Raw genomic sequence first — 24,315 nt, forward strand, 5'->3', positions numbered from 1 at the left:
ACAATACATAAGCCTTCCATTTTTTCACACCTTAGAATCACAATGTTTTGGGCTCATCAAGAACGTTTACAGCCAGCTAGCAGGATCCAAGTAAGAATTGCCCAGCCCAACCTCAGGATCACCAAGATTTCCAACTACTTGATTGCTGCCATCACTATGAGCACCACCCTTGTTCGTCCCCATCATCTCGTAACTCGCGTCATGAACCTGACTGCTGGAAAATTCTTCCATACAGCTTTCACTTGCTAGGTTGTTCAACCTAGCAACAAAATTAGGGTTCTGAGTGTCTTGAAGGAATTGAGAGCTAGGGGTTTGATCAAGGTAGTGCTGGGAACTGCCGTTAGAGTACTGGTGAGATGGAAACTCTTGATTCAGTAAGCGTATGATAGGTTGAAACTGGGCTGTTGGCTCACTTCCACCATAGTCATACTGAGGATTGAAACTTCGGTTTGCTTCAGAGGTAGGGTTTTGGTAACCATGAGGGACAGTAACTTGGAGGGAAGGGATCAAAAATTGATACTGAAGGCATGAATTGATTATTGTTGTTTGAGTTTGATCTATTGGGTGAAGTGATGGTGGGGCACCAAGGGTTGAGCTGGAGACATTGCGAGTCTTTCTTCTCTTTTGATGCACATCATCAACTGAATTCCGCTTTAACATCTTCAAAGCACCTTTTATTGGAAAGGTTGTGCTATCCAGAATGGCTTGGACATCATATAGACTTATATCAAAATTGGGGAACGCACTCCTACCTCTCACCCTTATCATTGCAATATCATAAGCTCTGGCAGCTTCCTCTTCAGCATCTGAGTAAATAATAAAATTCAATTTAAAACAGAGCATATAAATTGAAATTATTTGTTCATCAGAATCTATTTTTATTTCAGTGAGTAAACAACATGTTTTGACTACATTTGTAATTTGTTGCTATGAACTTTGTCAGCACGGTCTCTCAATCCAGTTCGATCTTCATTAAAGATAGAATCATAAATGTGATGCAAGTATGGAATTCAATCATCAAGAGTGATAGAATTAATGTACCAAATGTTTCCATGTAAATGCTATTGATGTATATGCCTTTCCCTAATCTAGCTTGCCATTTCTTATTGTCCGCGTTCCTGTTTCAAATTAAGTATTTCGATGTGAGACCATGACTAAATCAGAGCAAAAAATAACTCAAAGAGAGAGACAGAGAGAGAGAGAGAATACCTTAACACTTCGCGATAATTGGATACTGTCATAGCAAAGCCCGTCTTATTTCTGAAATTTGACAAGCCTGATACATTGATTGAACAAAAACAAAATATAACCATTTGATGTAAAACTCTCTTGTAATTTTTTTTTAATAAAAATAAAAATAAAACACTCTTGCAGAACAATACATAATAAATTAATCACAAAATGAAAAGAAATTCTGATAAAATTTCTTTCATTTGATTGAAAATTCACTCTCTGTAATCAGTAATCAAGTTCAGTAAAATATATGCAATTCGCCGACTATAAGTAACAAGAAAGAATTCAATAAAATATGTAGACGTACTAATTTGATCTGATAATGCACCAATTGCCTTCTCTGTTGTGAATATAAAGCTGATTTTCTTAAGGTAAAGAAATGGTAGCAACCAAGTCTCTCTCTCTCTCTCCCAAGCACAAAAATTTCACAACTCTAAAAGCTTGAGAAAAGAGGGGAGAAGACGGTAGATATATATAGAAGTAAACCCAAAATGTATTTGAACAAAGGACAAGCAGAGAAAACGGTAGCAGAAAAGTGAAGTAAAATTCATGTGACTTATGGCATCTCCAATTGCTATTCACGTTTGTGTGAATGAGTCATATTAGGTGGTTTAGATAGAGGGTGATAAATAAAGGGTGATTTTTCTAACCATATCTGCCTCTGGCTATTGAATTCTACAAATCTACAATTATGTTGTTTTGGCAGTATTAACACTTGGTAATCATGCAAGCCTATCAACTTGTGAATGAAACGTTGGTCAAATCACCAGTGCATCTAAGCTCTCACTCTCCAATTTCAAATTTGGTTACAAGTTGGGTTTTAATGATTTCAGATTTTTGTTGGATGTAGATATGTAAATGGATCGGGTTTGGAGCGAATTGACCTAATTCTGAATCCATTTAGTAACAAAGTTCAAGCCGACCTGATCTGATAACTTGGCGGATCGTTAATAGCTCAATCCAAATCCATATCCGGCGGATTAATGGATACATGGTCCACTAGTGCGAGCCGTTTATTATAATGAATATTCCTAAATTTTAAATAAAAATATTAACTTTTTTATGGTACTTTATAAAACTTCAATAAGACATTAGAATAAAATAAAAGTATAACCGTATGTTGAATTACATAACAAAAATACTCCTCCGAACAATACACTACAGTAAGCAAAATATTGTCTTCATGAAAAAAATTAAATAATTATAAAGATGAACCGGATCATAAGTGGATCGGATCAACCTAAATTCGTGTTTGATCTGTTAAATAAATGGATTAACGTATCCGGACTATTACTAGATCAACAGATCAAATTTTCTATCCAATTCAAATACTGTCCAATAATCATGGATCCGGACCGAATTTGGATCAAAATCCGATCCATTGACAGGTCTAGTTGAATGGCAAAGCTAAACTAGTATGTCAATAATGAGGATTACAGCTTTTGAATTCAGATTTAAAACAGCCACTTACCAAATAATACATATATCTTCGAATTTGGTTGATGCATGTTTCACATTTGGATGTATATTGTAATAAAGAGAATTGACTACGCAAAATTGAAACACAATTATTATAAAAAATTAAACTACTAAAAGTTCAAACTGTAGTTAAACTACCCTTTAATTAGAGAAAATGCGGTGGCCAACGGTATCTTTAGGCAATCACTCATTGGACACTTTGGTCAGTTTAGTTAATATCCTCTTGGACTTTGTTATAGTGATTGAGGAGGCAGTGTTGATGATTCGAAGAGTACTTCTGGCTATACTTTCACTCTCGGAATATGTGTCTTCTCTTGGCAATCCACGAAGCAAAACATAGTTGCTTTGTCCACTATTGAAGCTGAATAAGTCTTAGCATTCTTGGCAACCCCTCAAGCAATATGGCTGAGAAGTATCATGGAAGATGTTAATGAAAAGTAAGGACAGCCTACTCCAACACTTTGTGAAAACAAGATGTAATTGTGATGGCTAAGAATTCGGTGTTTCAAAACTGTACCAAGCACATAGCTCGTAAGCATCACTTCATCAGAGATGATGTTGAAGACAATAAAATTGATGTGCTATATTGTGGGACAGAAGATCATGTAGCTGAAATTTTCACCAAGGCATTGCCAAAAGACATGTTCCAGTATTTCAAAAGACTACTAGGAGTCAAGAAACAAAGCATTAAAGGGGAGTGTTAAAGTTAATGCTTCGTTACTTTCTTTAACCTTATGCTAGTTAGTTTTAACTCAGGGTAAATAAGTTGTCGTTGTCAAACTTTTAAGTCTTCCTTGACTTTGTGTCTCAAGTGAGTGTCTAACAGGACAACCACACTATTCTGATATGGGGTCTGATATAAAGGATCAGATCCATGTTTTTTATCTGATGAGCAACTTATGAGAAAAATAGGTTCTGAGCTAGAAAGAGAGCTATAGACGCTTTATCAAATCATCCTCTTGTATCTTTGTGATTAACCAACAACTCTATATCAATTATATATGTGTGATTGAGTACAAGAGATGAAGTTCATTAAATTGATCTAAGAAGCTGATCAAGGCAACTTACCTGATCAATGTTGTGAAGAGCAGTTGCATAACGAGGCAACAAGCTTGGATCAAAGAAGCAGGTGAGTCATAGCCCAACCCTAATACTCAAAGGCATCATTTGACTTTTCTTACGGTTTAATTTTTTTATTTTTTTAGGTTATAAGTTCATATTCATTTGAGCTACTGAGCTAGGGTTTTGAAATCTTTGTCATGTCATTGTGTTGGCCATTTTTTATGGCATTATTTTTGGGAACTATGTGCTCTAATTTTGGTGCTTTCTAGTTATCAGCATGATGCAGAATTCCTTTTGCACTTGGTCTAATTGTTTTGGGACACGATGTTTGAGAGAGTGAAGTGGTTTGTCTTATATATTGTTGGCGACGAGTTTGTATCGTGACACTGATGATTGGTTCTCTTTCAATGTATCCCGTGGTTTTAGGTGTAAAATTCGGTTAAGGGTTAGCCGCATTCGGCTCATGGATGTCATGAATAGTGACAAACCCATATATGACTATAGTTCTTCATGGAAATGTGTCTCATTGATCGTGTTGTGACCATAACAAGTCCTTCATATGTATTGTAATATATTCGGTTATTGATAGAGTTTCTTTAAAAAAAAAAAATTAAAAAAAAATCTTATAGAAGGTATTTTATATATTTATAATTTAGTGAAACCTTCTTTTTTTCAATGTTTAGTGAAACCTTTAACACCAAATAGACGCTTCACTTTATAGTTCTTAACAATAGATAAATTGGTCCAAAATATTCTAATGTCAGAAAATCTTTCTATGCACCGGTTGTAAAAATGAACCAGCAGATCCAACAGATCTCAGCCGTTGATATTTATAGGCAACATTTCTTTTAAATAAATAAAAATGTACTTGATGTTATCCAGCCGACCATTTCTGTTGGTGCAAGTGCAAGTTGTTGCACTAAATACTCTCCCAATGCCACTACACTTTTAATTTCTTTCCATTTTTTTCTTTTAGCTTAAGGGATTGATCATCACTTTTGAGGAAATAATTCCAATTAGATTTTTTTTTATAAGGTAAATAACTCAAATGCTACAACTAGTCTTTCGTGAGTTGAACTCACAACCTCCCACTTACGAAAGTCAGACTATGCCACTAGACCAAATGGTATTGGGTATTCCAATTAGATATTTGAATTTTATTTTTGATTACTAATTTATTGTTCAAGTAAATCCAGAATATGTGTCTGCCCAAACTCTAGGTTACTTGACCTAGTTGTAATAGGTTTTTGAATTAGAGATATTCTCGGAGATATTCATAGATATCCGATTAATTGTACGATTATCTTTCCTTGTACAACTCTGATTCTATATCTTTTAATCCTCTATATAAAGAGACCCCTATTATCAATGAAAGTACGACTCAATTCTCTCCCAATTTCAGTTTTCCTTAAACACGTTATTAGCACGAAGCCCTAACCCTGAAACAAATAGCCAAACCCTGATTCAAGAAGCTAAAACCCTAAATCCGAATACTAAACCTTGAAGCCTTTTCTGCCTCCATCTCACACCTTGAAGCCCTCTACACCAGGAGTCTATTACAACCAGAACCGGCTGGAAACCTACCGAACCGGCCACCGGAAGCTCCAAACCACTCGTAGCAAATACTCAACCAGTTCACAAACTTCCGGACCTCCAATTGCTACCAAATTTTTCCAGCAGCAGCATCTTGATCCTAGGATCCGGGAACCAAATTTTTTTTCCTAGAACCGGCCTTAAAGTTTCCGAACCGACCACTAAAATTAGCTACATCGTTGAACCGCTGGAGAGAAGAAAAAAGGAAAAGAAGGCAGCCCAGAAGCCCAACTCCAGCAGGCCCACTGACTCAGCCTAGCCCATACGTCAACCCTCCTCCGGTCAATTCTCAAGTCAACCCTCCTCCGGTCAACTCTCTGGTCAACCATTTTCGGGCGACCTCCTGCGACTTTTCGGGCGACCTCCGGCGACTTTTCGAACACTATTTCGAGGTATTTTTTACTAAAAGTTTCCGTTTTTGAAGTTTATTATTGTTTTCTCTTCTTTTTCCTCGGAGAATTGCAACCTCCCTTCTTCCACCCCCCTTTCTTCTTCATAGGGAAGACCAAAAGCCAAACTGTGGGGGTTCGTGCTCACTCCAAGCTTGGAGCTTGTAGAGTCCTCCAAACTTTGAGGTTGTTGAGATGTTATGATCGACCACAAACACATCATTTTTTTGATCTGATCCAATATCTCTTGGAATTGATTTCTTGGAAGCGACTACGTTCAAAAATCCCTAATTTCTTGGAAGCGATTACACTCGGAAATTCATAATTTCTTAGGAGTGACTACGCTTAGAAATTTTATATGTTTTTTGTGGTAGCCTTTTAAGCTCCAAAACTAACCCTAATTTCTTGTTCTCTTTCAAGATGAGTAACCTAAACAGATTGGACTTCGCTCCATTGGGAACAACTTGCTCTGGATATCACAAGTGGGTTCGTGATGTCTGCCAGCATCTCATGGCCGATGGAATCCTAGATATGATTGTCGAGCCTAGCCAGGACGTGCTAACTGTTGAGCAAGCTCAAGCTTTGAAAGCAAATAGAGTAGCCTTAGAGGCAAATAAGGCGAAAGCCATCATCCTAATGACTCGTCATATGGATGATTCGCTCCAGTACGAGTATATGAATGAAGAAAACCCCAGAAGGTTGTGGGTCTCACTCGAAGAAAGATTTGGCAACGTCCGTGACTCCCTGCTTCTTGAACTAAAGTGAGATGGCATAGCCTCCGCTTATGTGATTTCAAGTCAGTTATTGACTACAACTCGGAAGCACTTCGCATTAAATCATTAATGGAATCCTGTGGAACAGATATCATAGATGCGATGTTGATTGAGAGGACTCTCTCTACCTTCCCCATCTCTGCTTTGATGGTTGCAAAGAACTATCGAATCGATGTTACTGCAGGACGGATCACAAGGTTTCATGAGCTCATTGGAGTTATGAGTGTCACTGAAAAGCATGACAACGTCCTTGTGAAGAACTATAATTCGAGACCTGTGGGAACAAGAGCGAAACCCTAAATCTAGGGACAATTCTGGACGTTATGGTCCATATTCTCGCTCTAATGAGCAAGGTAACCGCCAAAATAGGCGAACATGGAACCGAAAAGGTCAATGTGGAAAGAGAGAGCTGAGGGAGGCAACGCCTCTAGCCATGTTGGTTGCTCCACCAACACGTAGAGCCATCCAAATGACACTTTCAAAGCGCCTCAATCAATGGAGTCTGAGAATAGAGATGTATGTTCTCGATGTGGATTATCCGGTCATTGGGCACACATTTGTAGAGCTCGTGAAGAAATTGTCACCGCCTGCAAATCATATTGTGAAGCAAGAGAAGCTCACTGTGTGGAATAAGAAGATCAAGAAGATGATCTAAAGTGAAGGGTTAAAGACTACAAATCTAGCTTGGATCAATAGATCGCCAATTTTGTTTAAGTCTTTATTTTTCCAAGAGATGTAATAGGCAATTGCCATATACTTTGTAGTAAATGCGATTAGTTTAGTTTTCTTCACATAGGCTCATCCAAAATGAGTATGATGTCTAGGAAGGTTTTGAGATAAGTGGTACTTAAGCAAGCCTTGCTCCACCGACATCTCTCTACTCACCTGGTCATATTTATTTTGGAGTTACCGAAAGAAGTCAAACGACTACCTTTGTTTTTCATTAGCTAGCATTTGGATTAGATTCTCTTAATGGTTAAGAGATAATGATGTACTCTGTTGGCTTATGAATAAAATTTTGAGTTCTTTTCATTATGACTCCATTTGATTCTGAGCATATTACTTTGTGACTACGATGGCTGGGCCATCAGTATTAGTTCAAGGACATGGAATATAGCCCAAGTTCCCCTTGCCAAATGGCACCTTGATTACTATCACAAAAACTCTCTACGCTCCTAGGGCAAATCGTACCCTATGAATAGCCAACGGATTCCATGTGAAAACGCATGTAGAGAACGGAAATGAGTTCCTTTGAAATACCTCTAATGATTACGAACAAAGGCGCATCTTGGAGAAGTTTATGTGTCTCTCTAGTGGACTCTATGTCACTATTCGAGCTATTAAATCCAATAAAGTCTTGAGAGATGATCTCTTGGATTTAGACACATATTGGCTTTGTCACGATAGGATAGGTCATCCTGGTCATGATATGATGATCCGTCTACTAAAGACTTCACACGGACATCCATTCTCTCGAGCGAAACGAAGCATGCATCAAAAGTTGATTCCTGGACTAAGTGTGACCGCCGCTGCTATTTCTGGCACCGCCGCCGTCCACCACCAACCTAGGGCTGGCACAGCCCCTATCCATGATGCCATGGATGGCCTCCATCATGGTGATGGCACCCTAGGTGATGCTGCAATCACCAACTTTACTTCAAATAGCGTTACAGACGCTTAGGCCCAACCAAAATCCTCATTGGTTGTTTCTAAAGCCTCTCGCTTGTTTTACAAAGCCTGTTCCTTAGGGAAATTAGGACTGAGACTTTCCAATGCAAAGGACATGAAAATACTCATTTTGTTCTTACATAGAGTCCTTGGGGATTCTGTGGACTGGTTCAACCAAATTGCGGACGTTTAAATATTTCATGATGTTGGTTGACACGCAAACACGATGGTCACATGGTGTGTCATTGTCCACCTGTAAATGCTGCTTATACAACACTCCTAGCACATATCATATGACAACGGGCCCACTCCCCGGATCATCCTATTCAGTCAATTGGATTTGACAATGTTAGAGAGTTTACATCAAAGACTTTCGATGGTTTTTGCAATGGGACTGATGTTGGACATCATATTCCCACATACACACCCAAATGGTCTCGTGGAAACGATTGCGATGATATTCCAAATGTTGGTAATGCGCACCAATCTCCTTATATTCGCTTGGGGTGATGCAATATCGCATGAAGCTATGCTAATTGATAGGAGCATAAATGCCACGTTTATAATGTTTAAACCGTATATTTTGCTAAGTTATTTCTTTTAACTTGATCAATTTAACTTAGTTAGTGTTTTACAGGTGTAAATGGAGTCTCAAAGTCCAAAAGTGACTAAGGAAGGCACAAGTGGTGCAAAAATGGAAAGAAATGAAGAAATGGAAGTTCTCCCAGTTTGACTAGGAGAAGGAATCCCAGTTGGAGTAGGAGTCTGAAGCTGACTTGGACTAGGAGTTCTACTTAGACAAGGAAACACAATTCTACTCAGATAAGGAATTCTAGTATGACAAGGAGTCCCTGTTGGATAAGGATTACTCAAGAAGGTTCCGAAAGAGTGTAGAAGCATCTCGGAAAAGGAAGCAGTATTCAACTAGGAAACCTACTTTCATATGGAGTTCTACTCATACTAGGAGAGCCTTGGAACGTTCATGAAGTATCTAGAAGTCTCAAGAAGATCATATGCCGTGCACATGGAAGAGAAAGCAACAAGGAATTCGGATTTCAAAGCAATGTGGAGTTTGGACTTCTAGTTGAGTATGGATTGGAATTGCCGTGAGATTCTTGAAGGTTCTAGGGAGTTCTTGACGTTTCATTCTTCAATAAGTCGTGGAAGACATGTGAGAGGCATGTGATGTGAAGGAAAACCTAAATGGACACAAGTTATGCTTTAAAGTCAAATCCATTACAGATTCGGATTACTGCCTGTGCAGATCAGTCAACTTCAACGGAGCGCCGAAATTAGCTCCGAGCTTGGAAAATTATGATCTTTCTATGGTTGGAAAGCTACAGATGTCTAGTTTCCAGAGAGCGTTACGGTTTGTCGATATCAATTTTCTAGAGAAAGTTATGGTCGATTTAGTGCACAAAGATCAATCTGGCCGAGAATCTGTTTTGTGTCAAAGAAGTCCTAAATTAACAAGAACTTGGAGAAGTCAAGTAGAAACGAATTGGGAGAGCTTTGAGACGTTCTCCTATATATACCTAGTGTATTTGATGTTTCAAAAGGGAACAATTTTCTCCACAATTTCGATTTCTCACTTGTTCTCTCTAGTTTTCAGGTTTTTCACAATCTTCAAGGAGCTTAGCCGTGCCATCTTCCTCCATTGCCGTGTTCTTCACTTGTTGCGACACCTTGGAGCTGCTTTGGGTCTTTGGGACGTAATTAAGGGTTGTTCATATGCTTTACCATACATATATTCACGGTTTGGTGTATTTGTTAGATAGAATTTCTGCTTTGGATTTTCTATGTGTGAATCTAAACTTTTGAGTATGCAATCTTATTTTTGGATGCTATTTTGATTTTCTTTTCTATGATTGATTCATTTATGTGTCTTTGATTCTTGTTAGTTACCGAATATGGATTGATAATCTGGTTTTGTTTTATAGAAAACTTTTGCATGTTCTTGTTCTTTGGTGGCTAACTTAGAGTGATTGCATGTAATTGGAGCTAGTAATTAGGTTTATGCGTTGTAACCCTAATTCAATATGGTAGTAAAGGCTTTGGACAAAGGTCAAAATCAGATTATGCATGTGATGAATTGACTTGCGTTGAGTACTTGGTTTTGCATGTTTATTGACTAAACTTTCACTTGCTCTTAATGATTTGAATGCATGAGATTATGAGTCGCTTCGATTGTGTGATACCTGCGTTTGAAATATGTTGGATTAAGTGCGTTGCTTGATCAACTGTGTAAAGGGAAGTCAAATAAGGGACATTGGTCGCTTGTATCTTTGTTTCTTGGTTGATATATTTCCATGGTAACTACAAAGATAAAAGAATGCATGAATGAATTGTTCTTGATTGGTTCTTGATAAATTGTTCTTCAAAAATTCTTCTTTTCCCACCTTTGTATAGAAATGATTTTTGTTTTTTATTTATTTTCTGAAAATTTACAATTCAATCTTTAAAACCCCCCTATCTTTATGTTTTCTTGTTTGTGTAAATAATTAAAATTAACTTAGAATTTTAGGTAGCATGTTAACTTAGATAATAAAATAAAATAAAAAAATGTTTTTAAAAATTCGTGAATAGTGTCTGCGTGAATAGTAAATATGTGTTGGTGTTTTCTAGGAATTAATTTGGTGGTTTTTAGGATTTTGTTTTGTGTTTTTAAGGTGCTCCTATTTTTTAGGAATAGTAGTTAGAGTTAGTTTTGACTTAGGATTCCTTGTTTGACTTGGTCAATAATATGTTTTCTTGTAGATTAAGTAATTCTAATTAGTGTATAACTAGTAATCCTTGTTGTATGTGGATTTTCTAATATGACTATGACTTGTAAAATGTATTCTAGTAGGAGTAGGATTCCTAATTTAACTTTAACTTGGATTCTTTGTAATTTTCAAATTGTTGTCTATATATACTTGTTATTTTCGTTTGTCTGTAAATTCTTTCTCTTATTTTCGTTTCACATGTAAGTACCCTCAATCCCCGGCTTGAACGATCCCTGCTTATTCTATACTAACGCTCGACATTTTCAGGGTTTAAATTGGCGATGCTTTTGCGCGTATCACTAATTTGTCTAGGACCCACCGCTACTCAATCTACCTCTGTGTTACAGCTAGTGACTAGGTACCAGTATCGTACTTACGCATATTTGAGTGTGCCATTTATGTGCCAATTGCTCCGCCACAACGCACTATAATGGGTCATTACAGATGAATGGGTAACTAAGTTGGATTTAAGACTCTAACAATCATCCGCCACTTAATGCCTTGGCTAGGCGATCTCTTTACCACATGTCTTGCGGATTGTCACTTTGATGAGATAGTCTTCCCATCGTTAGGGGGAGATTTGAACACGAATGTTCAGCAGGAACGACAAGAATTGTCGTTGTCTGTCCCCACTATGTCTCATCTCCATCCCTGTTAAAGTAATGAGATCACACATTTCTGTTGCAAACATGCCTGCAAGGATGGATGACTCTACAAGAGGACTTAACGCCACCCTACACGGAGGTAGGCATGGCGCCAACGCCGTAGAGAGTGGCACTCTGGCGTTATAGGCCATGGCCCCAGCTAGGATGCATGGGAGGCCCGTGGGTTCGAATGATACTTTGGCATAACTCAATCCTTGGATCATCGACACTCAAAATCTATCTCATCAGTATCTTCTGGATTATGGTTATCGTTTGGGGACGCCTCAACGTCAGAACCTATTCCTGAGAATATAGAGCTCTATGACAATTACACTAGTATATATACATGAGACGTGGGATAAAAACTCCATCATAATTGATGATGTAGTCGCGCATTTCGTAGCGCATGAGTTTGTTGAGTCTGATGATATCGAACTACGCTCCGTTGATGAATGAATGCCAACGTAGAGAGATTTGGCCTAAATGGAAAGATGTGATCCAGGTTAAGTTGGATTCTCTAATGAAGAGGAAGGTTTTCGAGACAATGATGCAAACGCCTCCTAATATAAAACCTGTTGACTAATGGGTCTTCGTTAGAAAGCGTGATGAGATAAAGAGATAGTAATCTCACCTTATGGCGCAAGGCTTCTCACAAAACGCCCTGGGATCGACTACAATGAGACATATTCTCTCGTAATGGATGTCATTGCACTCCACTACCCTATTAGTTTGGTAGTTTCTGAATAACTGAACATGCAGCTTACGAATGTGGTCACTACGTATCTCTATGAGGATCTAGATACGAAATATACATGAAGGTTCATGATGAACTTCATTTACCCAAGTCAAGTAGCTCTAGACCACGGAGCGCGTTTTACAAAGAGGTTGAAACGCTCACTAAAGTGACTACTTGATTGGGAAGGGATATGCCCACGCGTTTTCATAACAAGTTTCGGATTCTATTGTGGTTCATGTCGGAAATGATCTTCATTGGAAGCCCTTAAGGAGTTAAGGGAAACCGCTGAACACTTGAAATCCGATTTTGAGATGAAGGATTTTGGGAGAACACAATTATGTCTCGGTTTGGAACTTGAGCATCGTGTTAATAGATGCTTAGGCATTTTGACAAGGTCAAGCGTTCAAGCATCCCCATGATCGTCCGTAGTCTTGATCTTGAAAAGGATCCTCTTTGTCCAAAGGATGATGACGAAGACGTGCTAAAGGAAAAAGTGTTATGCTTAAGTACAATAGGCACTTTATTGTACTTAGCTCAATGCGCAAGACCAGACATCTCATTTGCAGTGAACTTATTTAGCTAGATATAGTTTTGCGCCAATGCGACGCCATTGGATTGGTGTAAAAGATATCTTTCGGTACTTGAGATGTACGATTGATAGGGGCTTGTTCTATCCCTACAGAGAGACGATGGATTCGGACCCATCACACACCAGGAACCCCTCCAACACTAGCCTGTGTCCTCTATCCCCATCCCAAAACGACATGTGTTTTGGAAGGTTTTGCTGATGTTAGGTATCTCTATGAGTCACACAAAGGTCATTCCCAAACTGGTTAAGTGTTCACCATGGGTATGATCGCGATATCTTGGAGGTCTACAGAATAGACCCTAGTCGCTATATCTTCGAACAATGCAGAGATTATTGCTCTTCACGAAGTGGTTCGTGAATGTATATGGATTGGATCCACTATTACGCATGTTCGAACAATTGTGGTTTGAAGTCTACCAGAGATGAGCCTACAATCATTTAGGATAATGCTGCTTGTTTTGAAGAAATGAAGCAAGATTACATCAAAAGCGACAACACCAAGCATAATCAGCAAGAACAGACTCTCCTCAAGATCAATGCGAACTAGCTAGGTTCGATCTTAGGAGAGTATGGTAGATTTGCTCACTAAGTCATTGCCTAAATTCCAATTTCATAAAACATGTTGGTAGCATCGTTTGCGGGAGTTATCCGAACTCTTATGACCGTAGTCATCAGGGGGAGATGCAGACATCAGGGGGAGATGTCTACATGTATGGTCTCGAAATGTGAAGGGTGTGTTGTGCTCTTTTTCTCCTTTGACCGAGGTTATTTTTGTCCCACTAGGTTTTTGTTACTCGGCAAAGTTTTTAATGAGGCAACGAGAGGAACACCACGTTTGGGCGACACAAGGGGGAGTGTTTAAGTAAATCCAGAATATGTGTCTGGCCCAAAATCTAGGTTACTTGACCTAGTTGTAATAGGGTTTTGAATTAGAGATATTCTCGGAGATATTCATAGATATCCGATTAATTGTACGATTATCTTTCCTTGTACAACTCTGATTCTATGTCTTGTAATCCTCTATATAAAGAGGCCCCTATTATCAATGAAAGTACGACTCAATTCTCTCCCAATTTCAGTTTTCCGTAAACATTTATAACTTTTAAATAATATATAAAATGGAACTAGGGGTGATTCAATTAAGCCACAGATCCATCAACACATTAGTTATCAAGTTTTGACTACACCGCTAGATGAACATGCATAATACAAACCTTCCATTGTTTTAGACCTCAGAATCATAACGTTGTGACTCATCAAGAACATATCCACCTAGCTAGAAAGATCCAAGTCAGAATTGCCTAGCCCAAATACTGGATCACCAAGATTTCCAACTACTTGATTGCTACCATCATCATGAGCACTACTCTCATTAGTGCCCATCATCTAGAAACTAGCCTCTAGAACTTAACTGCTGGAAAATTCTTTCATATAGCTATCACTTGAAAGTCGATATGCGGTGCTTCCCAAAATGCTATGAGTGGTTCAGTGGAAATAGCAGAGGCCCAAGCGGTACTTGTTGGCATTAATTTAGCTGTGGAAAGTCATTTGAAGAAGATAAGGGTCCAATCTGACTCACGTGCAGTAATAGAAGAACTCAATACTACCACAGCCCATAGGAACTGGAAAATTTTTCCTATAATTGAAGAAATCCACAGGAGAAGCAGGTTTTTCGAAGATGTTACCTGGGAATGGATTCCCCGAGAAGCGAACATGGCAGCGCACACTGCAGTCTCGCTTGCCAAGTCGAGGGTGGGTCTGAATAGATGGGTCGACCGACCACCATCATCGTTGTCTCTTGTCCTCAGAAACGATGGCCTCCCGTACCCGCCGGTGCCGGAGGATTAGCCGACTTCTGTCGCAGTTCTATACTTTTTGTAGGATTTCTTTCTCCCACTATTCCTTCCTGGTTTAGTTTCGAAAGAGATCTTTTCCTTTCCAGTTGTATTGGCAGCTTCAGTTTTTACTGGGCTCTATGGGTTTTTGCCCGTTTTAATGAAATTACTCATTAGACCAAAAAAAAAAAAAATAGCTATCACTTGAAAGGTTGTTCAACTCAGGCCATCTCCAACCGAAAGGGCTAAAAATAGCCCTGGGGCTAAATTTTAGTCCTGAATTATGTACTATTTATCGATTTGACATCAACCATATCCAACCCGTCAAGGCAAAATTATAGCCCTAAAACATATTTTAACATTTTGGATATGTTTTATATATATATATATATATATATATATATATATGTTCTTATTTTTTATCAGATTTTTACTTATAGTAAGCTAAATCATTTTTATGATAAAAAATATTTTTCCGGTTGTATTTTTTTTTTTTTATGATAATCAAAAATATCTTTAGTTGATTTTATATGAGGAAGTAGAAGGAAGATGTGAAAAAGAAGGTTGAGGTGATATGTATTTATAGTGTAGAAGTTTAAAAAAAAAAAAAAAGCAAACCAACGGCTATAAAAAAAAAAACCCAACGGCTAGCTGGTTGCTGACGTCTTGCTTAGGTCACAGTCCACTACAACCCGTGGAACTCCATTTCTGATCCCTTTTGTTTAAAGGGCTAAAAGGCTAACTTTAGGGCTAAAAGGCTAACTTTAGGGCTAAAAGGCTAACTTTAGGGCTAAAGTTAACCCTTTGGGTTGCCCTTTAGCCCTAGCTTTTGGCACTTTAACCCTTAGTTGGGTGGGTTGGAGACCATTTGGGCTAAAAAATGGCCTTTTAGCATTTGGGATATTGACCATTTACACAATTTGAGCCTAAAAATTGTCCACTTACTCCACCAAAAAGTTTTTAATCCCATTTACCCAATTTAAACATCAATGACAATTTTGTCCTCATTTTAATTAACAAACTACACTCTCAGACTCTCTCTCTCTCTCTCTCTCTCTCTCTCTCTCTCTCTCTCTCTCTCTCTCTCTCTCTCTCTCTCTCTCTCTCTCTCTCTCTCTCTCTCAGATCATTGCAGGAACTTCGCCGAGACCCTCTGGTTGAACTACTCGGCCACCAAGTCCGATTACATCCTCTGCCACCTCCAAGTCTGATTAATTACTTCCTCTTCTTTATCTTTTTTCGTCGTCCCTCTGCCCCTCAATCTCAGATTGGCGATGTGTTGGATAGGTTGCCGTCGCCGTCGACCTCGACTGTATCTCCGATTCCGAGACCACTGCCACACGAAGAAGACGCAAGAAGAAGAGGATCGTGGCAATTGCAGCCTCTACAAGTCCTGGAGTTCTGAATCGGGTTTTGTTCCTGGTCGTCTGTCCGAAACCTCATGCCGGCCACTTTAGTCTCAATCCGGCCAGTCCTTCAACCTCATCGCCTAAAGGTCGTCCTTTCTGACCTCACTTCCCGATTTCCGTCACCGATCAATTCAACAACTGCACTTCCCGATTTCCGTTGCCAAGCATCATCGCCAATTTCTGACCTTTCTTGGTTGTCGCCGATCAATTCAACATTTTTTTTTTTTTGGTCTGAGGGGTTCTGGCGGAGGTGGAGGTGTTAGGGACCGTGAGGCATATGAATATAGTGAGATTGTTAGGGTTTTGTGAATGGTTATGGTGATTAAATTGATTATAGTGTTCGCTATAGTTGTGACTGTTATGAAAGTGCATAGGTGTTTGATTGTGTTAGATTTTTGATGATTGATACGGGAATTGAAGGAACTTGTTTCAGGGAAGCCGAGGCTGGAGCCGGAGGAGCAGAAGCTGTTGTTCAAGGGCAATAATAATATTAATGGGAGGCAATAATAATATTAATGGGAGGCAATAATAATATTATTGAGGGGCAATAATGTTTCTACTGGGAGCAATAATGAAATTATTGTAGGGCAATAATGTTGTTATTAGGGGGAAATAATGTTTTTATTGGGGGGCAATAATACAATAATATTATTATTGGGGCGCAATAATGTTTTTATTAGGGGCTATTGGGGGTAATAATAATATTATTGGGGAGCAATAATATTCTCTCGTGACCTATGAGATCTCCGACGAGCGTTTTGAGGAATTCCGGCAACCGGTGACCGGATTCCTGCTACCGGTGACCAGTGACCGGATTCTGGCGATCGGTGACGGACTCCGGCGACAGGTGACCGGATTCCGGCTACCGGTGACTGGACTTCGGTAGGGTCTCCGATGACTTCTCTCTCTAAGTGACAATGGGAGGGAGGGCAAAATTGTCCTAAAAATAAATAAAAAGTAATAAAAAAATATTTAATTGGGTATTAGGGAAAAATATATATAAAATATTGTGTAAGTGGGCAATCTCTTAGAGTGTTTGGGTAAGTGGGGTTAATTAACCTCAAAATTGTGTAAATGGTCATTATCCCTTAGCATTTTGGTTTAGGGGGTTGGAGAAGGCCTCAATAACAAAATTAGTGTTCTAAATGTCTTGAAAAAGCTGGGAGATAGGGTTTTGTCTTGGACATCATAATTAGTTATATCAAAGTGATCGCTCTCCTCCCTCTCACCTTTATCGATGCAATATCATAAGGTCTAGCGGCTTCCTCTTCAATATGTGAATAAGTAATAAAATTCAACTTAAAATAGAACATATAACTTAAAATTGTTTGATCATCATAATCTATTTTTATTTCACTGAGTAAACAACATGTCTTGACCACATTTGTTGCTATGAACTTAGTGGGCGCGGTCTCACCACTATGCCAAAAAGGCCTTCAGACGACAGAACTGTTCTGTCGTCTGAACGAACAAAAATGTGTCGTCTAGTACGGTGTCGTCTCTTGGGGGCATCAGACGACAGAAGTGTTCTGTCGTCTGATGAGTTTTGCATTTTGGGAACTCTCTCATACAACAACAATTAAAAGTTGTGCTAATTTACTTTAAACGATAATTATATGTGGTCGTAAAGAGCATCAGAGGACAATTAAGTGTCGTTCTAGGGTAGGTTTGTATGACATTTAAGTGTTGTGTGAAAGGTTTTGAAATTATACATATGTGATGTTGGGAAATGGTTTAGACAATAGATATCATATTCTTTCTGTTATGTCAGTCTCATTACGACGACAATTTACTGTCGTTTGAGATTATTTAGACGACAAATATTTGTGGTCTGAATATAAAAAGGACCACTAATAGTATGTGTTTTATATTGTCTGTAATCACGTCAAATCACACTTATTTGTTGTTGTTATACACTTTAGCCAATACTTTCAACTAACTTATGTTGTTGTTTTGCCTTTCAGACTACAATTTTCTGTTGTCCCATTGTCAAAAAGACAATAGACTTCTTATTGGTTTTTGTGTTGTGTATGTGCAGCTGCAACCACACGTTTTTATGTGCTTTTGTTGTAGCTTGCAGTTTGTGATGACACATTTTAGTAGTCCCCTGTACAATTGGTATGCATGCATTCTGGAAAATAAAACTGCCAATTCATGAAACCATAAAATCCACATCCAAAATTATTCATTGCAATTTCCATTAATCCACCATTGTCTCATGTACACAAATTAATCATGAGCATCAGTTCAAAATGACCCAAATCTACTAATCTGGGCAGCCAACAAAATATATGCACACAGTACTGCAAGCTAATAAACCAGAAGCACTGCACAATCTGGGCAACCAACTAAACAACACAGCAAAATAGCTAGCAGTACTGTAAGTCAAAGTCTGGCCTATATATCAACTATGCATGTCCAAAAGCTTATGCTACATATCTCCAACTACTAATTAACCTACACACTAGCTATCTTTAAACTTAAGAACATACTTTGCCTACTCTGCCGGGACAACATCAACATTCTCCATTGTGTAGTGATTTGCTTTTCTTTCCCACTGCAAGGACAACAAGGACAGAAGCTTAGTCATAGATCACAGTGGATTAATCCAATAAATCAATATTACAGTGGATTAGTTTAATCTTTTAGATTCTGAGGATATCTTTTGGAGTAGTCTCATCCTTGGTTTCGCAAGCAGAGGTTTGGTTAAATAAAGAGTATACAGATAACAGAATTCTAACTTTATTTGCACAAGGATTATGAGGATACTAAGCATAAATTAATTAATAATGGCGTGTGAGGGAGATCCACATAAGCTAGTAAATAGGGTATAACCACTATGCCAAAAAAGCTATCAGACGACAGAGGATATCTGTCGTCTGATTAAAGAAATTTCTGTTGTCTAGTACGGTGCCGTCTCTTGGGGAATCAGACGACAGATTTCCTCTGTCGTCTTATTTATCAGACGACAGAAATTTTTTGGGTCTTCTGTTGTCTGATGAAATCGAGACATGAGGTAGTGAATTCAAACGACAGATAAATGTCGTGTGAACTAGAAACAAATAACAGTTCCTTATAATTTATGTGGTCTGAATGGACTTATAATAACAGTTAAGTGTTGTTTTATTCTAAGTTCAATAACAGTTAACTGTCATTCGTATTCAGTTTAGAATACAATTATCTATCGTCTTTAGTCTCCTACGATAACATTTATATGTTGTTTTATATGCATTATAGTCACAGATAAGTGTGCATTAAACTTAGTTAATACTATATTTATTTACCGTTTGAGTTTAGTCATAGATGACAGTTAAATGACGTTTAAAAGGAATACAAATAACAGTTGTCTGTGGTTTTTATTAACTTATAGTAATAGTTATCTGTTGTGGAATATAACTTGGAGTTACAATTAAGTGTGGTTTGAAAGTTGTTAAGGTTACATTTATCTATTGTTGTGATTTATACTCTACAACAGTTAACTAAAGGTTGAAGAGCACAGACAGGACAATTATTTGTTGCTTGAAGCTAATTTGAGCGATAGTTAAATGTTGTTTCATTTTGTTTGTAACCATAGAATTTTGGTTCTATCGACAATTATCTGTTTTTTGAGTGGATAAAAAACAACACACTTGGATTTAATTCTGTTGTTACTTTCTATTTTAGATGACAATTTTCTGTTGTTTGAGTGTCCAAATATGAACACAATTTTTCTTGTTTCTGTTGTTCTTTGACGCGTCCAACAACATCATTTTGTTGTTGCTTTCTATTCCAGATGTCATACTCGTATCCCTGTTGTGCCATAATCATGTAAATCTGGGAACAACACAATGCATTCATCAAATATGAAATCCATTCACAAAAATACCAATATTTGATCAATCTGTTCCTGGAGCTATACATACATCCATCATGGAGCTAAACTTAATAAACATCAGTTCAATAACCCATAGCAGTTGGTATGATCAACAAATGTAACCCAAAAAACCACTGATATCTCATACTAGCTACTGATCATAAACTGTACTTGCAGGCCAAAAATAGATACTTAGACCAACTGCATAACTAGTTAATATGGGTTATAGATGATGCATGTCCAAAATTAGAATCTTCTCGACACACTAGCTTTGCTGAAATTGGCTGACATACTTTGCCCACTCGGCCCGGACCTGATCAATGTCTTTTTGTGTGTAGAAGTGATTTGCTTTCCTTTCCCACTGCAAGTATAAAAAAAAATACAAGTTAATGTGAATGGATATGTTTCACAACATTAATCAGAATTGGAAGGAGTTGATATATATATATATATATATATATATATATACCTTAGCACTCCACTGTTGATTTTTGTCCTCCGCTATGTCTTTCATGTAATGCATAATCCACAGTCCACAAGTTTTATCGCCCAATTGCTCCGGAATGCCCTGAAACATCATAAAATTATTGAATACCTGGCTGATGCTATGGAATAAAAAGAACATTTGTTGAAGTAAAATCAACTAGCATATAGTTAGCTGGTTTGCAACTCGTACCGCACAATTTTTCCATTGAACTATTTTTCTGCCTTTCTTATTTTTCTGTGCATTGTATATTCTGATGGAACTGAAACAAAATGACGAGAACAACAATCAGCCAGAAACTGAACAACTTACAAAGTAACATTTAGATATAAATAATTCCAGCAAAATGCAAGTATAACAACCAATTTAACATTGAACCAAACTGAATGTAGAAGCCGCTTACTCGTCCACAATAGTTTTCCATTCACCGGTGATGAGTCGCCTCTTTAATGGATCCATGAAGTGCACCACTTCTTCACCGGGGTTCACAACCGTCAACATCCAATGACAACTAACATTAAAATGTTCAACTCAATACCCAAATTAATGAAGATAGCATGCATTTATACTGTAGATATTAGGAGGTAAGGTCTAAATCAAAATTGCTTACCCTGAGTTATATGGAACTAGAAAAACCTGGCCAGGCTTCCCATTTCCATACCGAACAGCTAGAGAACGAGCTCGTTCTGTTGGATTTCCACACGCAAGTGCACCAGTGTGATCAGGGTCTATGAAGGCGATCATTTCCAGCATCTTTGTTTTCTTCAAAACCTGATAGAGGTAGCTACAAAAACAGCAGATTTAGTTTAACACCAATTACAACATTGAAGATGGCCACCATACAACCTAATACAATTTAATAGATTTAATATGCACTACAAACCTCATATACATCACTAATGAGCCGTTCGATATCTCCTTCATGTTGGTCATGGCATACACATCCCTCCTAAAGATAGCTACCTTCTTTGGATGGCCTAAAAGCTCTTCTCCCAAAGTGGTGTGGATGGTGAACCCATCCTTTAAGAATGTGTTGGCCCATTGGCACAACATCTTTAGGGGTAAAGGCAACTTGGCTGGCAGGTTTTGAAGGTCATCATGATCATCATCATCATATATGTCTCTATTTCTCTTCTTCACAATTTTACGCTTTACTCCTTCCTATATTTATAAACAATAATATGCATCATTATTAGATCAAAATAGTTTAGGGTTTCTGAAAATGTACTAATGAACAAATGAAATTACCTTTTGCTCAACTGTGGGGGGTATAATCAAGTTTTTAGGCCAAGCAACGCATGTGCCAATCGCATCGCGTATTTTGACAATCTCATCTTTGATAGGAAATGGTAGCAAAGCATCTTCAACAATAGCTTTCGTGACTGACACGCGCACATTTTCCTCTCCCATTGGAACACCATGGATTGTTTGTTTGCTGGCCTCAATATCAACTTCAACGATGGTTCCAAGAGCAACTACATTATCCAATGAATTTATTGCTAGCTTAGACTCCAACTTGACCGTATTGGTCATAACCTGAGATTTCTGAAACAGTTGCATAAATCAGATTTCAGAAATCGGCATGCATCAGTAAGTATGATCTATCAATCTAACCATAAGGGTAACAGAAAGTAAAGGAAGGAAGGTAAGGTAATAGGGTGTAGTTTACCGGAACTTCTTCCCAGAATTTAGTCTTGATGAGAGGTCTACCAACTATCCCAACATCATCCTCAATAACCGATGCAAATTTGCTGCTCAATTTACTATCCAGAAACGGCATAGCAGTCTCCTCTTCAACATCCACTTGTGCAGCATTGTTCAAGATTAACTTCTTCTTGACATTTCTAGCAAGCTCAGTTTGACCAACCTTCATACCCTTGTCATTTTGCCGGGAACAGCTGCCTTGTCCAGAACCAATATCATTCAATGGTGTCAACGTTTTCAATGAATCATTGTCAACCTCTTTCCTCGCAACCTTTTCTTCCAACTTCTTAAACCTATCCTCCCAAACAGCTATTTCCTTGGCAATGTGATGTTCCATCTCCAGCTCCCATTTAGCTCTTTCATTGGCAATGATAGTTTCTTTCTCTTCAGCTAATATCCTCTTCACACTCACCCTCAAGGTGTCTTGTACAGATTCCTTTCGGCGTTTTGGTATATTAAAGTAAGCAGCCGGCTTGACAAAGCCACCAACACCTCGTACCCTGCCAGGGGCCTCGGGGTTTCCCAATGCCAATGTTAGAATATCATCTGATCCAGAAGAATTCACTTCACCTTCACACAATTTTTGCCTTAGTTTGTCCTGTAAATATAAAATAGAAGCATCAGATGCATGAATGATGCAAATTAAATATAAAAATTCAGAAAAAATAATTACACTTGTAATTGAACTTACAATTTTTTCAACTGTCTTCTTGACTTCCGGCCCGTTGAAGTTGCCGGTCTTGTCTTGTCGTGCCTTTACCCACATTGTCGCACGATCAAGTTCTTCGATCGGTATTGTTTCAGACTATATGAACATAGAGGGTATAATGATCATTACTTTGTCCTAAATCCAAGGAAGAACAATTATACAGTAAAGTACTCTAGAAAAGGCTATACTAACCAGTTCTTCTTGAAGATTAGCATATCCTTTTCGCGCCATTCGATGAGGGTACTTATTCTCCTTTCGCTTTTTTATTTGTGCCTCGCGAAGTTCCTTCAAAGAGTATGCAGAAGTGTCCACAATATTAGAGCGTCTTGAAGATTTTAACAGATATAGACATAGAATAAAAGCATTATCATCTGTTCTTGGACTAAAATTCAGTAGTTGCCAAACCTTAAATTTTGTGGTAGTCCTATCAGCAACAAACTTATCCCAGTCACGCTGGTCAATGGATCGATAATCATCGGGAGGGAACTCCAACAGTTCAGGGTTATCCAAATATGGCATAATGTACCAGTTTGTCAACTTGCTCTTGAATTCTCTCCATTTATTGGCGGCTGATGTAATAACCAATTTCTTCCACTCCTTAGGCACCACAAATGCTTCCTGCATATGTTCAAAACCATAAGCGGGAACCTTTCTTTAATATTTGCTCATTGTTAATGAAAATAAGTAGAATACAAGTAACACAGCTATATAGAACAACATTATCATACAATTAAACATATAGTCAGATTAATTACCTCAATACTTTCCCAGATTTTGTCTTTCTCATCTAATTTCACTTCTCTCCAATCCTTTATAGATATCGGGATCCTTGTACGTGCCAATACCCCAATATAGGACTGCATCTCCTTAGCTGCCTTTCCAATTGGTTCCCCTTGAGCATTACACTCAACTTTCAGCCTCTTTCCACGAATAAGTCGCCTTGAAATGCGATTCATCGTTACCATCCCACGCTTAAGTAACTGTAGTCCACCGGTTAGGTTGTCCTCTTCATCAAGGGCCTTGCTCTTTCCAACATTACGTGCATATGCTGCCTTCTTGGACTTACCAGCTTGCTTGGATACACTTCTCTTTGGGGATGCAGATTTGTTAGAGTGAGCAAGTGTCAACATTGTTTTTCTTGATGTCGCTTGAGCTTTCTTGGGGGTTGCAGCTTTATTAGGGGCTGCATCTTGCTGAGCGAAGGTAGATTTTAGTGGTACATCCTGCATATGTTCAACAGCTGGTTTTGACACGATCTTTTGACCTCTTTTCATTTGCAATGCCTTCATCCTTAGTGCTATAGCTCTAGCTTTGGCTGTGTTGTTAGACCGGGGAGCCATGACCTAAAAGAAACAAGTCAACAGTTAGCAATATGTATAAATAAATGGTT

At 38.3% G+C, this 24,315-nt stretch overlaps 2 protein-coding genes across 2 annotated transcripts; both read right to left on the minus strand.

Moving 5' to 3' along the window:
* Positions 1-66: 66 nt before the first annotated feature.
* On the minus strand, positions 67-14,314 carry LOC133730663 (AP2-like ethylene-responsive transcription factor PLT1). Its single transcript, XM_062158214.1, has 4 exons — positions 14,233-14,314; positions 1,210-1,276; positions 1,042-1,118; positions 67-806 (listed from the first exon to the last, which is right to left on the minus strand). Exons 1-4 carry the CDS (start codon positions 14,312-14,314, stop codon positions 67-69), a joined length of 966 nt encoding a protein of 321 aa, XP_062014198.1.
* A 5,717-nt stretch (positions 14,315-20,031) lies between these two features.
* On the minus strand, positions 20,032-24,262 carry LOC133727971 (uncharacterized). Its single transcript, XM_062155401.1, has 12 exons — positions 23,681-24,262; positions 23,331-23,543; positions 23,118-23,210; positions 22,908-23,021; positions 22,182-22,814; positions 21,761-22,057; positions 21,396-21,673; positions 21,123-21,296; positions 20,916-21,023; positions 20,705-20,774; positions 20,498-20,596; positions 20,032-20,389 (listed from the first exon to the last, which is right to left on the minus strand). Exons 1-12 carry the CDS (start codon positions 24,212-24,214, stop codon positions 20,294-20,296), a joined length of 2,709 nt encoding a protein of 902 aa, XP_062011385.1. The 5' UTR covers positions 24,215-24,262; the 3' UTR covers positions 20,032-20,293.
* Positions 24,263-24,315: the final 53 nt, after the last annotated feature.

The sequence above is a fragment of the Rosa rugosa genome, chromosome 2, assembly GCF_958449725.1.
Source record: "Rosa rugosa chromosome 2, drRosRugo1.1, whole genome shotgun sequence".
In the NCBI taxonomy this organism is placed as follows: domain Eukaryota; kingdom Viridiplantae; phylum Streptophyta; class Magnoliopsida; order Rosales; family Rosaceae; genus Rosa; species Rosa rugosa.

Coding starts and splice junctions, on each gene's coding strand:
- LOC133727971 (XM_062155401.1), bottom strand. CDS start 24,214: ATGAAGGCATTGCAAATGAAAAGAGGTCAAAAGATCGTGTCAAAACCA. Junction 23,211..23,330: donor GGACTACCACAAAATTTAAG/GTTTGGCAACTA, acceptor TACTCTTTGAAG/GAACTTCGCGAGGCACAAAT. Junction 22,815..22,907: donor AGAAGACAGTTGAAAAAATT/GTAAGTTCAATT, acceptor TTATATTTACAG/GACAAACTAAGGCAAAAATT.
- LOC133730663 (XM_062158214.1), bottom strand. CDS start 14,314: ATGGGCACTAATGAGAGTAGTGCTCATGATGATGGTAGCAATCAAGTA. Junction 1,277..14,232: donor TGATCCAGTATTTGGGCTAG/GCAATTCTGACT, acceptor TCAATGTATCAG/GCTTGTCAAATTTCAGAAAT. Junction 1,119..1,209: donor AATTATCGCGAAGTGTTAAG/GTATTCTCTCTC, acceptor AATTTGAAACAG/GAACGCGGACAATAAGAAAT.